Source organism: Setaria italica, chromosome IX (assembly GCF_000263155.2).
Source record: "Setaria italica strain Yugu1 chromosome IX, Setaria_italica_v2.0, whole genome shotgun sequence".
NCBI lineage: Eukaryota > Viridiplantae > Streptophyta > Magnoliopsida > Poales > Poaceae > Setaria > Setaria italica.
The window spans coordinates 10,094,611-10,108,977 of record NC_028458.1 but is presented as its reverse complement, the minus strand read 5'-3'; the positions used below and the strand labels follow the sequence as shown (position 1 = coordinate 10,108,977).

The following is a 14,367-nucleotide window of genomic DNA, read 5'->3' as shown; positions in this document are numbered from 1 at the left end:
ATAAAACTAAGATGGAGGCTAATTCACGAGACGAATCTATTAAGCCTAATTAATTCATCATTAGTACATGTTTACTGTAGCATCATATTATCAAATCATGAACTAATTAGGCTTAATAAATTCGTCTCGCAAATTAGTGTCCATCTGTGCAATTAGTTTTATATTTAGTCTATGTTTAATACTCCTAATTAGTATCAAATATTCGATGTGATAGGAATTTTAGGAGGTTCTAAGTAACCAAAGCTTGACAGATCATGCAGTTCGTAGCTGTGTGTGCGTAGGCAATTTTTTTTTCCTGTTGCAAATATGGTTGGGGGTGACATTGAGGTAATAAAAAAAGGGAGAAACATTTTCTTTACTCGGTGGCAAAAAAGAGAATCCATTCGTTATACTACCACCAAACATTTCTAAAGTGCCCAGTTTTATCGGATTAGGACAAGCACAAGAGCCCGATGCCACAAGCGCGAAAAGGTTGCAGAACGCACCTCGTGCCGCGGAATCTATGACACGTCACGGTTTCTTCATCTTATTGTCTATTGATTTTCTATGGAGATCAAATGTCTTCAAGGGTAACGATCTAGCAGTGCAAAAGGCCAAAAAGGGAGTATATATGCACGTAAAAGGCGTGCTTACATTAAATGCAATTCCTTTTCCGCGAGGAACACTTGAATACAATTGTCCTATTTGTTCGAAAAAAGAAAGGAGAGAGAATTGTCCTTGATTCTGCTGATGCGTATAGTAGCCCAAGGGCCAGCGAAATGGACTCCAATTACCGAGTGAGTTGTCGTTTAGGCCCACAATCCTTGTTGGGCCGATGAACATGTTAGGACGAGTGAGCAAATCAGCCCAACAGGTTACAGAACGAGCATTTCAGTTTTCAGATATGAAGATTGCTCATCTTGAACAGAGAGACGAAGATGACACTGTACTGTACATCAATTGGCATATTTTTTACAAAACTAATGATGATAGGTGTTTTTTTAATTATTTACTTATCACAAAACTACCAAAGCACTCCTTTTCTGTTATGGTGGGTGATGAACAGGTGAATGGTGATACGTCAAATCACCAAGCATCCCTCCTCCGTCAAACCAAAGTGCTTGCAACGCAACACACACCGAGCCACTGATAGACGCGGAAATCCAACCTGTCTGTGCTCCACATATAGATGACTTGGGCATCTTCTTCAGACGCCATCCACCGCCTTTGGAGCGAATCTCTTCACTGCATCTCCAACCGTCAGGCACATCTTGTCTTCGCCGATGAGTTCTATGAATTTGGCTGAGCGCAGCTTCTGAATTACTGCTGGCCCAGGGTTGGCAAGGACCAGCTGTAAGCAACAGGCAAAAGGATTTTCGCTTAGTGAAGGGTTTCCCGGCAGTAGGATGATTGGTTGGTCGTGATTCCAGAATGCTAGCACCAGTTTTAATGTTCACCTGAATTTTGCACTTTACGAGCGCTCTGCACAGCTCCTCCAAGGCGTGGATTCCGCTAGTGTCGATGTCAACCACCGCTGTTGAAGAGTAACGCATCAGCACCGTGAACCAATAAGCTGAAATTCAACTTAAAAACCATCTGCAGTAATTTTTACAGAGAACTAGTCCACTTTGTTCTTACGAGATAGCTCAACAATCAGAAACTCAATTTGGGGACAGTTTTGTTGACGTTGTCGTTCTTCCTCCTCTTCCAGCAACCTCAAGATTCTGAAAATTGGATATAAAAAATGAAGCATGCATTGTTTTCTTGTAGCTAATTTGAGAAAAAGGACATGCTAGCGCTATTAGAATACTAGACATGATGCAATAATGCACCTAACACATTCTAGAAATTAACTAATAATAAATTGCTTGAACGTGCAGTAATCATATCATGGAAGAGATTGTAATTATAAATGTTAGCATGAGCTGACTTTCCGTATTTGATTCCGATAGTTACGTCGACACCCCTGATTTTTTTTCAAATAAAGAAACAATTTCCAAATCTTACATAATTAACTAGATATATACTAAGGTTCATCCGAGAGGTGAGAACTCGTGCTAATATTAGTGTGTTGCTTGTTCCTTTTTTCAAATGCACACATCAACTGAAATTATTTGAGTAATTCGAAGGCATAGTTCATAATATGTGGTATAAAAGAAGTATACAATGAAAATACTATTTCTACCAGTGAACATAGAACTTCTTTGAATTACCTTTCTTTAACATAGTTGGAGTTGGTGAAGTAGATAGCTGAATCCACCTGAACAATTACCACCCCTGGCACTGTGGTAACATCTGGGTATTGTTCAATGTTCCTATATACGGTAGTTCTTGGAAGGTTACCAAGCAAGGCAGTTCTTGGTCGTGTCGCTTGGAGTAGTATCTTGGCAATTGAGATTGCAATCTATCCGACAAGAATTTAAACAATCATGAGCCCATGTTCAAATCTATGAGGAGTTCAATTGTAGTTCACAGAAAGGAAATGATTAGAATCAATCCATACCGCAATTAGAAGACCATAATCCACCGATGAAAAAACAACTCCTAAAAAGGCTCCCAAACATGCCAAAAAGTCCAACTTATCAACCTTCCAGATATGGTATGCTGCCTTGTAGTCAATTAGGCCAAGCACTGCCGATATGATGATGGAAGAGAGGATGGCATTGGGAGTGTACTTGAACAACGGAGTGAGAAACAACAGCGTAAGCAGTACTACCATTGACATAACAATATTGGATGCTGCAGTTTTGCAACCAGCCATGCAGTTGACCGCTGATCGTGCGAAACCACCTATGGTGAAAGGTTTTTCTGTCAGAAAGAATGTAGACAACTGTATATGCTATATGATTGTTTTAAACTGAAATAGTAGTTACCTGTGGCTATGTAGCACGAAGTCAACGAACCTACCACGTTCATGGTTCCCAGAGCCATCATTTCCTTGTTCCCATCTAGTTTGTAGTCCTTCATGCCAGCAAATGTTCTTCCAACTGCAATCGCCTCCTGTTAAAAGTTTGCATAAGTTTCAGCACATTTCTAGATAACCTAGACACATTTTTTCCCATGGTGCGTACTGATTTGAAATTAAATGAATTTTGTTTTACCGTTAGGGCTATCAATCCAACTACTACTCCAATTTTGAATCCTTTCAGCATGAACGGGCCGCTGAAGTATATGAGGCTAGCCGAAGGTGGATTGATGCCTTTCTCTATGTTTTTAACCTGCAATCAGTGATAAGTAAGCTTCATTAGCAACTTTCCAGTTTTTGTTTGTCTTCTCTAACGGAGAAGCTAGGTTGCAACTTGCAAGTAGTCAAGAATGGCTCTTACAACTGCGACCCCATGCTTGTCTGCACGAGTGATGTACACAAAGAAGGTTGATACAATCACTGAAATGAGCGGTGCAGTTGCGGACATCCAGAAGAGCTTCTTCTTTTTCTTTCCCTAATTAGTTACCCCAAAGGAACAGTGTGATCATCATAAGTTGTAAGGATAACCAAGGTGAAACTCTGGAAATGTACAGTATATGTTGTTTATCTTACAATATATTTGGTGACCATAAGAAATCCAAGGAATGATGCAGCGATCAATATGGTCTGCCAGTTCCACTGTTTTTACAAGAACCATGTGCAAGTTCTCTCAAATACTCCTGTCGCTCTTTGGAACAACAACAAGCAAAACATCCGAGATTAAGGTGCAGCACTTTACAAACTTACCCCATGGTGAGCACTCTTGAATATTGATTTCATGACCGAGACTATGTCGGTGTTGTTAGTGAAATTTTTTATGCCAAGGAACCCTTTCAGCTGCTGAAGAGCGATGATGATGGCAGCACCTCCCATGAATCCGATGATGGCAGCATGAGACAAGTACTCTATGATGAACCCTAACCTGTAGTACAAGGGTTCAGCCATATAGAATTATAACATGTAAACTGTTGATCGGTCAAGCAGAAGATACATAACCTGAAGAACCCGAGCGCAGCCTGAGTAATCCCTGCGAAGAATGTTGCAGTGAACGCTAGACGTTTATACTCTAGTGGGTGCATCTTGGGATCGATCTCCTTCTGCAGTAGACTGCCGAGCATCAGCGACACGACAGCCATAGGACCCATGGCCAAATCTCTGGAGGTGCCCAACAAAGGGTATATCAATGGCGGAACGAAGCTACCGTCTGTCGGGCAAAAAAAGGGCATCTGGGTTCAGTTCAGTACTTCAGTTGCTGTGATGCTAAGCAGCACACAGGATGAAGCCAGAAGCCACAGACAAAAACAGATTAATTTGATGCACTTACACAACCCAATCTCTGGCGGTAGATGAGCAAGCTTCGAGTAGCCGATATCCTAGTTTAAAAATAAAATAAAATTTTAAACTTTGTTTAGGCCACATGATATAAACCAGTGAACTGTGTACATGCTGCTGATGCAAGCATTCTAAAAAAGTAAGCACCTACGGATGGAGTAGTTCACTGAGTATAGTACCTGAGGTATGCAGAGGCTGGCTATGGTGAGGCCAGCTACGAAATCCCCCCTGAACTTTCCGAAGGTGTAGTGCCTGCCCCACTCGAGCACCGGGAACACATTCTGCAGGCTGAGCCAGACCCTCTTGGACCAGCTTGGTTGCTCCTTGTATTGCCGCAGCGGATCATCTCCGGCGAAGAACAAGGCCTTCACTGAGCCAGAGAACTCCTGGAGGAGGCTCTTCTTCGGCGGGAAGCTGACCCTGTAGCCAGTGCTGTCCACACAGTGTGATGACGCCCGGCTGCCACCGATGTCAGCGCCGTTGAGGTTCTCACCTCCGTCGGAAACGGCTCGCGGCATTGTTAGTCACACAACACTGTCCTGTCAGTGATAGTATGATCAGCTATTTGTGCTTCTCACCTCCGTCGGAAACGGCTCGCGGCATTGTTAGTCACACAACACTGTCCTGTCAGTGATAGTATGATCAGCTATTTGTGCTTGTGCTTATAAAAGAGAAAATACAATTGGTCACAAGATATAGAATTATAGATAGCATATAAAAGAAACCTGCAGAACAATACTCAGAAGAGGTGCCTCTTCATAACTAGCGAAGAAAGGCCTGCTCTTGTTGCATTGTCAAGAAGCATGCGAGTGTCCATATATACATGTCGAGGAGCAACTGCTGCCATCAAAAGTCAGACCTCTATTTTAATAGGAGCAGAGAAAGCCTGAAACTATAGATCTTGATATGCCAAAAAATGCAGCAGATTGTTAAACGAGGCGGAAAACACCTGCCTTAGCTGATTGCTGAATAGGAGTTAACTGAAATATCTGAGAAGGTTCAGCACACTTCTTTTTTCGAACACGCAAAGGACTTATGACAGATTCAACTATTAATGGATATAATAGATGTTCTTTTGACAGAGTTATATACGGATCCACATTTGTTTTTCATGTCCTCAGCAGCATACACGCGACTACAGTTTTGATGTTTTCAGTAGCATACACGCAACCACCTCCAAACATTTGTACACATCGAGGAGAAAAGAATGATACACTTGCAGCTCAAATAAAAGGAGAAGAGCCAATGGTCAAATCCACTTGATATTTGAACTGAACAACCTACAAGCAAGCAAGCAAATTTGGAGTTAAACAGTGCTGTTTAATCCCACACAGAATCCACAGAACTGTAGCTCATTTTTCTTTAAGACAGGCTGCCAGTCAACTAGCCATCATTCGCTATTAATCCAGTGGGGGCAAGATCAGTGCACCAGGACATATGAGATAAGATTCAATAATGCACTTGTTATTGTTCATTGGTGCAGATGCAGCAGAATTTTATCTGTAAGAATTAGGTACTAACTCCGTGCAATTTTTTACAGGGCAAATTACATGAAAGTTCTACACTTCAGAAATGGGCTCAGAAGGATTTTACCCTTCCTTTCCTTCACCTGGACTCCTTGAGCACCATTGAAACGACGAACATGCCCTTCTCCCTCCACTCGTAGCTTCTCTCAGTCTCCGACTCTGGGGCGCATTCGCACACTGCTCCAGTTGCAGTCCCGAGCCGCGCCGCAGCCCGAATCCGTCCCGAATTCCTGGTGCCGCACATCCGCCCGCCGCCACCCCTGATGCCCCTCCCGGCTGCCGCCGCACATCCTCCCGCTCCTTGGGCGAGGCCAGTTGGTCCGCACAGAGAGCACGGACATCAGGCCGCAAAATCGAAGCGCCGGGGAGGAGAGCGGCCGACGGCGAGCGAGGGGAAGGAGGCGGTTGCGCTACAACTTTTCTTTTTAGCTTTGGAGAAAGATCAAAATACTTCGATTTTGAAAGGATATACGATACATTTCGATAGTTTTTTTTAAATCGTAGTATAACTAACTTATAATAATCATTTTGGTAACTGTTTTTTATATTAAACTAAACTATCCCCTTTTATGCTTATCGATTTTAAATGCACGACATTTAGGAACTAACTAGCCTTTCCTAAACATTTTCTTTTTATTTAAAAGCCGAAGGGAACCGTATTTCTTTAGAACTATGACATTCAAACGTGATTGCTAATCTAATTTGATTGTTTCGGGTGGTGTGTTTTTCAAAATGTGAATGTTTCTTCAGTAGATGGACGACTTGTCTTCTTGGTTTTTCTTAAAGCGCAACTTGACCTATGCCGGTCTTATATAGATTAAATTTTGACCCAAAATTGCATTATAAAATCCTGACCAGTAAAGCTAGGATTGAAATATGATGAGTTTTGTTTGGATCTTGTGATACATGCACTCCCTCTAATCTTAGGGGAGTAGTTGTTCTCAACGCAAGGATCCCATTGATTACTAGACAAGTGATGGTAGTGAGCTGGCGTGCGCCGCTAGAAGAGAACTAGAAAACGTTTCTTTTTGGAAGAGGTCTCCAGCCAAAAAAAAGAAAGACTCTGCATTGTTTAAATGGATGGAGTCTGTAGACGCGGCGTATGCGCTCGCGAGGCTACTTGGCCGTAAAAGAATCCCGCTTCCTCATGTATGTGCTCGTTTTGTTTGTTGATCTCTCATCGCTTGCGCTGTCGATGACGAATGAATGACGCATCGGCGCGTTGTACCTAGAGGCAACCAGAAATCTACTGTAGCTCAAATAGGTTAGTTCCACTAGAGAGATGCTCTTGTACCGTCAAATTTTAATCTGGATGACGTCCGAGAGTTTGTCAAAATTGTCGAGCCGATTTGCGCACGAGTCCATTGAAAGTGAAAGAAAAGTGACCTGTCGTGTACACTTGGGCCAAAACTGTAAGGATTCCGGGCCCGGCCTAGTCCAGGATGTTGGGCCATGCTAATGGTGGTTCCGGGAGCGGGGCTTGGTGGTTTTTTGTGTTGGGGGCCTTCGCAACCAATGGTGGCCCAATCGAGAATGTCTTCTGACTCTTGTTTATTGTTGTTTTGTTTGTTGTGACCCGACCGGCCCAGGCATTTGGTGGATCTTGGCGGGGCCCGGGCCGGAGGGCCATCGTTTCTCGATGATCAGTGAAGGCGACCGCCGACAGGAGTACAGCGGAGGGGTCGCTAATGCGCGCGTCGTTGAAAGCTGAAAGCTGCCGACGCGACGGATGAGGGGATCGGATCGGAGGAAGCGCACACAAAGGCAAAAGGCAACTAGCCAAGGCACAGCAGCCAGCTGCTGAGCAGCATCGTCTCGAACTCTCAATCTATTCCACCACCGTCCGTCTCCATCGTACGTACGTCCTGCTCCCGTCCAGTCCGGTCGCTCCGGCCGGCCGGTCCTCCTCCGCCACCGCAGCACGTATAGCTCCGACGGCGATCCTTTGGTGCCCAGTGCTCGATCAAGCCGTCGCCCTCACTGTGATCAAGCCGTCGCCGGCGCATCCGTGTCGCGTCGCCGTTTCAGCTCGAACCGGAGCGAGGCCGCCGGCCGCCGGCGCCACGGCCGGTCCCGTGGCCAACAAACCGAAAAGGGAAAGGGTGCCGTCCGGGCCTGTTGCGTTCGCGTCTTGGCGTGGCGAGCAGAAATTAAAGCAATTGCTAGCGCTTGCAGGGCTACGCACGCACGCACGCACGCAAGCTGCGGCGCACATTGTATTGGCCGGCCGGCCGGCCGGGTGCTTTGGTAGCTTCCTGCAGTCCCATCCATCAGGCGATTGATTGATGGTGCTCGTCAGGAGGGGACGATCCATCGATGGAGAGATGATGCCGTAGGATCGATGCATCCGATCCGATGCGATCCACCATCCACGGGCTGTGGGTGCTGAGGCCCACGCAAATCTAGCTAGCCGCTAGACTGATCGAGCGCGGTCAGTCTCCACGGCAAAAGCTAGATATGCTGCTACCTGGGCATCTGGTTCTCTGCCGGCCGGGACTGATTGCTGGCGAGTGGTGACAACGACTCCAAGCTAATCTATAGGTTTGCAGAGCTATCTGTAGCCTCATTCTCATGTGAATTCTCTCGTAGTACTCCTCCAATGCGAAGTGAGCGTTCCGTATCTACGAGCAACTGCTGCTTTCCAATTCAACCTAATAATCTTTATTTTTGTTCTTTTGAGAGGCAGGCAGCGAACAACCGAAAGGTAGTGTACTAGGGAAGAAAGTAGGTTGTGGAATTAAACATCTGGATGGAGAGATGTCGTCTGAGGCATTCAAGTAGCAAGGTGTGTAATATACAGAGGTGTGTCTATCTCCGAGTTTAATTAATTACCGATCCTCAATTCAACTTGCATAGGATGGATTAATATTCCTCTTAATTACTGAATTCTCATGCTTATTCCTCTCAACTTGAACCCAGGGGGAGCTACTTGCATGCATTGAGCTCTGCCAACCAGTTAGGCAGCAGGGCTTGTTCGTCGGACGGCCCCATGTTTATGTATACATGGATATCTAAGAATTACGCTTTCCGCGTAGGATCACGGCTGATGGACTAGTTGTTGATAATAATAGCCACGTGATGTAAATTGTTTTTAGAAAGCGTAACTTACCATAAATATCTACTTCTAAATTACCTGTATTTGTCATTATCAAAGAAATAAAATAATACAAAATTCCCCAGTACCCGCTTCTAAATTACCAGCATGTACTGTTGACAAAAGCAACCCAAGACACTGATTTAGGTCCAACAGTTATGTGGCGAAGTCCAAAGACCAAACTGACAAGGGAAAGGAAATATTATGCTATATGGATGGCTACACAAATATAATGAATATTAAGAACATGAGGGGCAAAAACAAGTGTTTTTTTTTGCGTGTGCAAGACTCATTCAATCGGGTAATATGGTAAGAAAGTATAATCAATATATGAGCATTAGTCACCTCTAATGCATAAATCAGTCGTTTCATGAGATCCTGTTATCCATGTTATGAAAATATTGTAGCCCCGTTAGTATTGCTAGATTGGCAACGACGAAAGCTTGGTTGCTGATGCCCCCGCCTCGACTGGGACCAGCAAGGATCGCTAGGAGGGCTAATTTTATAATGAGGTGGTTGAGGGTCGGTATACCCTCTCATCGGACTTAAGGGTTTTCAATTGAACATGTGTTTTAAATGGCGGGCTACAGTATTTAGCGGAGAGCTCTGCATCAACCGTTATAGTCGTCAATTGTTTCCTACGACGTTGTCACGAGGTGGCACTCGCTGTAGCTCGCTATTTAATTAAAACACTGATTTCATCTAAGGGTGGGCATGCAGTCATCCGTGGGCATCCATGATCCACCTTGTTAGTTCGATTTAACTAAACAACTTTTCAGATTGAGCTAGCTAAACTGAAAAGTTGTCAATTAATAGTTTAGGGCCTTAGGCGCCCAGAGTTTAGGCACGCAGGCATGCAACGCATGCAAGCGTATAGCACTGTATACGGAGCATCAAATTTTGGGCAGGGTACAGGAAGAAGAATGCAGGAGTACACCCATAGCCTAGCATCAAACCTCCGAGCCATGTGCTCGCCCATGTACGCACACGGCACACTACTTTTGCTTTCGCTCATGGAGGTACACTTGCAACATGCATGTAATGGACACTACACGCTGGAGCTGCTCCTACAGTAGCCGCATCTGCCGGAGATGAAGCATTCCGGCCAGCTTTTGGGCAAACGGCCTGGAGGCATTCCAGATACGGAAGATTCTGAAAGCTTTCACTGCCAGCATCTGCATGTTCGTCAGTACTTCAGTTCAGGTATAGTATGTAGCTGTAGGGCTTGCATATATAGCATGACAACATTATATTCCCAACTCCAACAAGCGTGGCGTGCTTTGGTTGTCCAAGTAGTTATCCTACTCCTGAACGACGTTAATTACGTTACAATCGCTACACAATTAATCGAGAAAAAATGATGCACATAAGAGTATGTAGGAGTCTCCTTCCACCCATCCATTCTTGCTTTATTCCACTTCTGTACTCCATCCCTTCCAAATTGTAGGTCATCTTGGCATTTCTAGTTTCATGTATAACGTATAGTAAAATCTTTGAACATAAAAATACTAAAATGATCTAAATTTGGGACGGTGAAAGTAATCTTTACAGTATATCTTAGACGACAACGACATCATGATTGCACATCTAAGATCTAGCACATGTATGTAACTCATGCAAACATGTAAGCACACCAACAACGACAGTGGATTGATCGATGCATGACCACACCGTGTGTATTAAAGATCGGCCAGGTGACAGGGCCGGGATCAGCTGAAATTAAAGGGTTAATTGACAAGACTAGTGCCCTAGCGTGCAGCTGGCCGCATGCCTCTGCTGCCTGGTGGCTAACGGCCGGCCGGATCGAGAGAAAAGAAGAATCACGCTGAGCTAGCAGCTGAACGACGCCTCTTCCCCGTCGCGTCGTCGCGGTCGCTGTCGCCACCGCTTCCTCCGGCGACAGGCGGTGTACCCTGAAATTGATTGCGAGCTGCGTCCAGTTCACTCGTATCGTGGTCTGAATGAATGAATGAGCTAGATGGATGCACAAGTCCTAGAGCTACAGTATACCCTGTGCGCCTGTCCGGACCAAAGGTGTATTTTTTCTTTCGGTTGGGGGGGGGGGGGGGGGGTGAATTGTGGCGCTGGTGGCGCGTGCGGTGAAAATGGACGAGCTACTGCTGTAGAATGTAGAAATTTTTGAAATCCTTAACCTGTCGCTAGCGTTGTTGTTTCGGTTAGTTTGTGCAAGAATTATGTGGGGGAAACTGTTCTGCTGCTTACCTCGAATGCACTGCAGCAATGCGCGCAGACATAGTCATTTAATTTGCAGCAAATTCAAACAACACTACACTCAACATGCATTTCCAGCTTTGGAACATTATTTGGCACAATTTCGGCGAATATTTACCAATGAATTCCTTGATTCACGTAACGTCGTCTATTCATCTAATATATGCATGATGTTTTATGAAATTGATACGGAACAAATTAGACGTATCTTTATACAAAATCGACTACATTTTTTTCAAAACACACATTATATTGTTTAATGTGTATTGTACTATATATTACACATGATAGAGAGATATCTCCAATGATGTATTTCAAAGAATAATTTGAGTCTTACGTTTAGAAAACTTCGCGTCAATAAGCAAAGTATTACACATTGGCGAGGTATGTCAATAAGCAAAGTATTTAAGTCTAACTCCTTACCCCTCACCTATCTTGCTGTTCTTTTAATTCGTGAATGGATTGGATAAAAAATGGGCTATAATTAAAATACATACAAAAGGGAGAAATAAATACAATTTCTTAAAACCAAGAAACATATGCATTATATGGAAGTTCATACTGAACTTACTTACACTACTCTCAAGACGACCAAATAATTTTTTGGCCACATATGCTACCTCTATAGAAATACATTTCATGTACTCACTATTGGAAACCGGAATTTTCCTATGCGTGACCCATTTTCCTGATGGTTTTTTCAGGCACGCGTAGGGAAATTCATATTTCCTCACTGGTATATTTAAAGAACGCACCGGGAATATGTACTAGAGCCACAAAAAGGAACATAGAAATAAAATCTAGCGCATTTTCCGCTTGCAAATGCGCACAAAAGTTTGACCATACACATATAATTTTAACTATGCTCAAGTGAAAATTCCTAGTGAACTCATATCACTACCGGAAACTGAGCATTCATCCCGAGGCTCAGTACCGGTGGCATTTTGATCCGGTACTGATGCCACATCAGTACCGGGCCTAACAACTAGTCCTTGATGAGGTCCCCGTGAACCCTTTAGTACCGGGTGGAGGCTTCACCCGGTACTAATGTGCAACCTTTAGTACCGGGTGGAGCCTCCACCTGGTACTAATTTGGACTTCACTGGATTGAAGTCCACCACACATTTCCGCTCCTCACCGTCTTATCTGCACGCCTCCCTCTCTCTCCCAAACGGCCCTACTCTCTCCCTTCTCCCCTCATGGCGGCCTCGCCCCTCCCTTCTCTCCTCTTCCCATTCTTCCAGGCACGTCCCTCCCCTCCCCCCTCCACGCGCCCCTCAGTGCGACGCTGGTGAGGAGTGGCGGCGGGGCGAGGTGAGACGACAGCACGACGGTGGGGGCGAGCAGAGGCGGAGTGGCGGGCGATGACGCGTGGAGCAGCGGGATCTGCAGGCCGACGCGGTGGGAGAGCGTGGAGGCGCGGCGGGGGTAGCGGGATCTAAGGGGTGGCGGCGCGGCAGGACGAGGTGCGTGGCCTCACCTCTCTCGCTTTCTCTCTCTCTGGACGAGGGCGGCCGGCGGCGCGAGGGGGCCAGCAGAGCACGTGGCAAGGGTGGTCGGCTGGGCGAAGAGGTTGGCAGGGAGTCGTGGGGGAGGCGAGACAGTGGGGACGAGGGCCGAGACCAGGCTCGATGACGAGGAGGAAGGGGGCCGGCGGTGACGAGGAGGAAGGGCGGCCGGCGGTGACGAGTTGAAAGGGCGGCTTTCTCTCTTCGGTGCGGGGCTTAGGTGCTGTGCGGTTGGGGCTCAGGTGCTGTGCGCCCGGGGCTCCGGTGCTCGGGCAGACGGCGGCAGGGTGCGGCCGAGGCTCCGGCAGCAGATTTTTTTAAATTTTTTAATACCCTTTAGTACTGGTTATTTGACCCGGTACTAAAGGACCTCTTAGTACTGATACAGCAGTACCGGTTGCACAACCGATACTAAAGGGGTTCGAGACCGGCACTGAAGCTATACATCCAGATTAATTGGTGGCAATAATGCAACCGCAGGCATGCAAACATGCAGTGCAAGGACGTGGGAACCGGATCCCCTCTGCAATATAATATGGCAGCTATAAAGTCACCATGCTGCAGTGATTTTGCAGGAGTGAATGGTCCGTAGGATTCAAAGGCAAATTAAAGGTGCAGGATTTTGCAGGAGTGGGGGACTACTGTAGCAACGAGCTAGCCCTGGACGTTAGATCTAGAACCGGCGGTGCGTGGTGGACGGATGCCCTTAATGTAAATCACTGTAGCTTTTCTTCTACCAGCTATGTGTATATATATACACACACAGGCGCAGGAGGCCATGCTAGCTTGCATCTCCATCATGCATCATAACGGATAGATAGAGTGGGCGCGACACAGCACATGGCGCGCCTTGTCGTCGGCGTAGAGTGGCCGGCCCACCGCCGGCCCCGCCGTTCATCCACCACTCATCCAATTTGGCGACTTGCAATTGCATGCGGCCGCTCATGCTCATGCATGCCAATCTGCCATCACATGTATATATGCAATTAATGTGCGTGCTCTGCCCCAAGATTCATATCATCATATGATGATGCATGATTTTTTTTTAAAAAAAAAACTAGGAGAGAGAAGAAGAGAGAGATGGGGGGATCAAAAGTGTCCTGTCGAAATGACAGAACATGGGTCTTCTGGACGTACACCACGCCCGGCCGGCCGGACCCCTGCTCTGAATCTCTGATGCACATGCTTGGACGACCGTCCACTGCCCAGGGTGAGGGCCCTACCACCATGCACGCCTCTCTTTGCATTGCAGTGTAGCATCTTTTAGGGTGCGTTTGGTTGGGAGACGATGTAGGACGGGACGGTCCTGTCCTACTTTTCTGGGATAGGATGATCCTATTTCTTGTTTGGTTAGAGGGACAGGGGCGTCCCTGTTTTTTGTTTGGTTTGAGGGATAAATGTGGGATGGGATGATCCCGTTTTCTGTTTGGATCGAGGGATAGCTGGTTATGATAACCTTCTGCAGAATCATGGTGACATTACCTCCTACCTGTCATACCTTCCTTCTTTCTAAGGATAATCATGGTGACATAATATATAGTCTGAAATATATACAATATATATACACAATATATAGTCTAAAACAGAGACAATTCATTTAACAGAAATATCAGACCAGTGTAGTTATTGCCTTCAGATAACAAAACTACAGGGAGGTCACTGCCATGATGAAACTGAAAACTCTGCAAGTAATATTATCCCCAATAAAGTATCATTTGAAGACGCAGGTAA

The 14,367-nt window shown here is 45.7% G+C and overlaps 1 protein-coding gene across 2 annotated transcripts; it reads right to left on the bottom strand.

Annotated features, from left to right (window-relative positions):
* Positions 1 to 899: 899 nt before the first annotated feature.
* LOC101773640 (sulfate transporter 1.2) lies at positions 900 to 6,236 on the bottom strand. 2 transcript variants are annotated; one of them, XM_022822748.1, is made up of 15 exons: positions 5,870 to 6,236; positions 5,002 to 5,113; positions 4,456 to 4,900; positions 4,269 to 4,317; positions 3,941 to 4,148; positions 3,692 to 3,866; positions 3,518 to 3,583; positions 3,306 to 3,419; positions 3,081 to 3,197; positions 2,853 to 2,979; positions 2,483 to 2,769; positions 2,193 to 2,383; positions 1,618 to 1,703; positions 1,437 to 1,513; positions 900 to 1,330 (listed from the first exon to the last, which is right to left on the bottom strand). In XM_022822748.1, exons 3-15 carry the CDS (start codon positions 4,792 to 4,794, stop codon positions 1,187 to 1,189), a joined length of 1,980 nt encoding a protein of 659 aa, XP_022678483.1. In that variant the 5' UTR covers positions 4,795 to 4,900; positions 5,002 to 5,113; positions 5,870 to 6,236; the 3' UTR covers positions 900 to 1,186. The 2 variants fall into 2 exon arrangements, with proteins under 2 accessions (XP_022678483.1, XP_022678484.1); XM_022822749.1 differs by having other exon boundaries at positions 4,456 to 4,895.
* Between the last annotated feature and the right edge of the window lie 8,131 nt (positions 6,237 to 14,367).

Bases quoted from the DNA above. Each gene is read 5' to 3' on its own strand.
- LOC101773640 (XM_022822748.1), bottom strand. From the start codon at position 4,794: ATGCCGCGAGCCGTTTCCGACGGAGGTGAGAACCTCAACGGCGCTGAC. The intron at 4,149-4,268 runs GTAAGTGCATCA...TTTGCCCGACAG, and splicing joins ACCGCCAGAGATTGGGTTGT to ACGGTAGCTTCGTTCCGCCA. The intron at 3,867-3,940 runs GTTATGTATCTT...CTTGTACTACAG, and splicing joins GCTGCGCTCGGGTTCTTCAG to GTTAGGGTTCATCATAGAGT.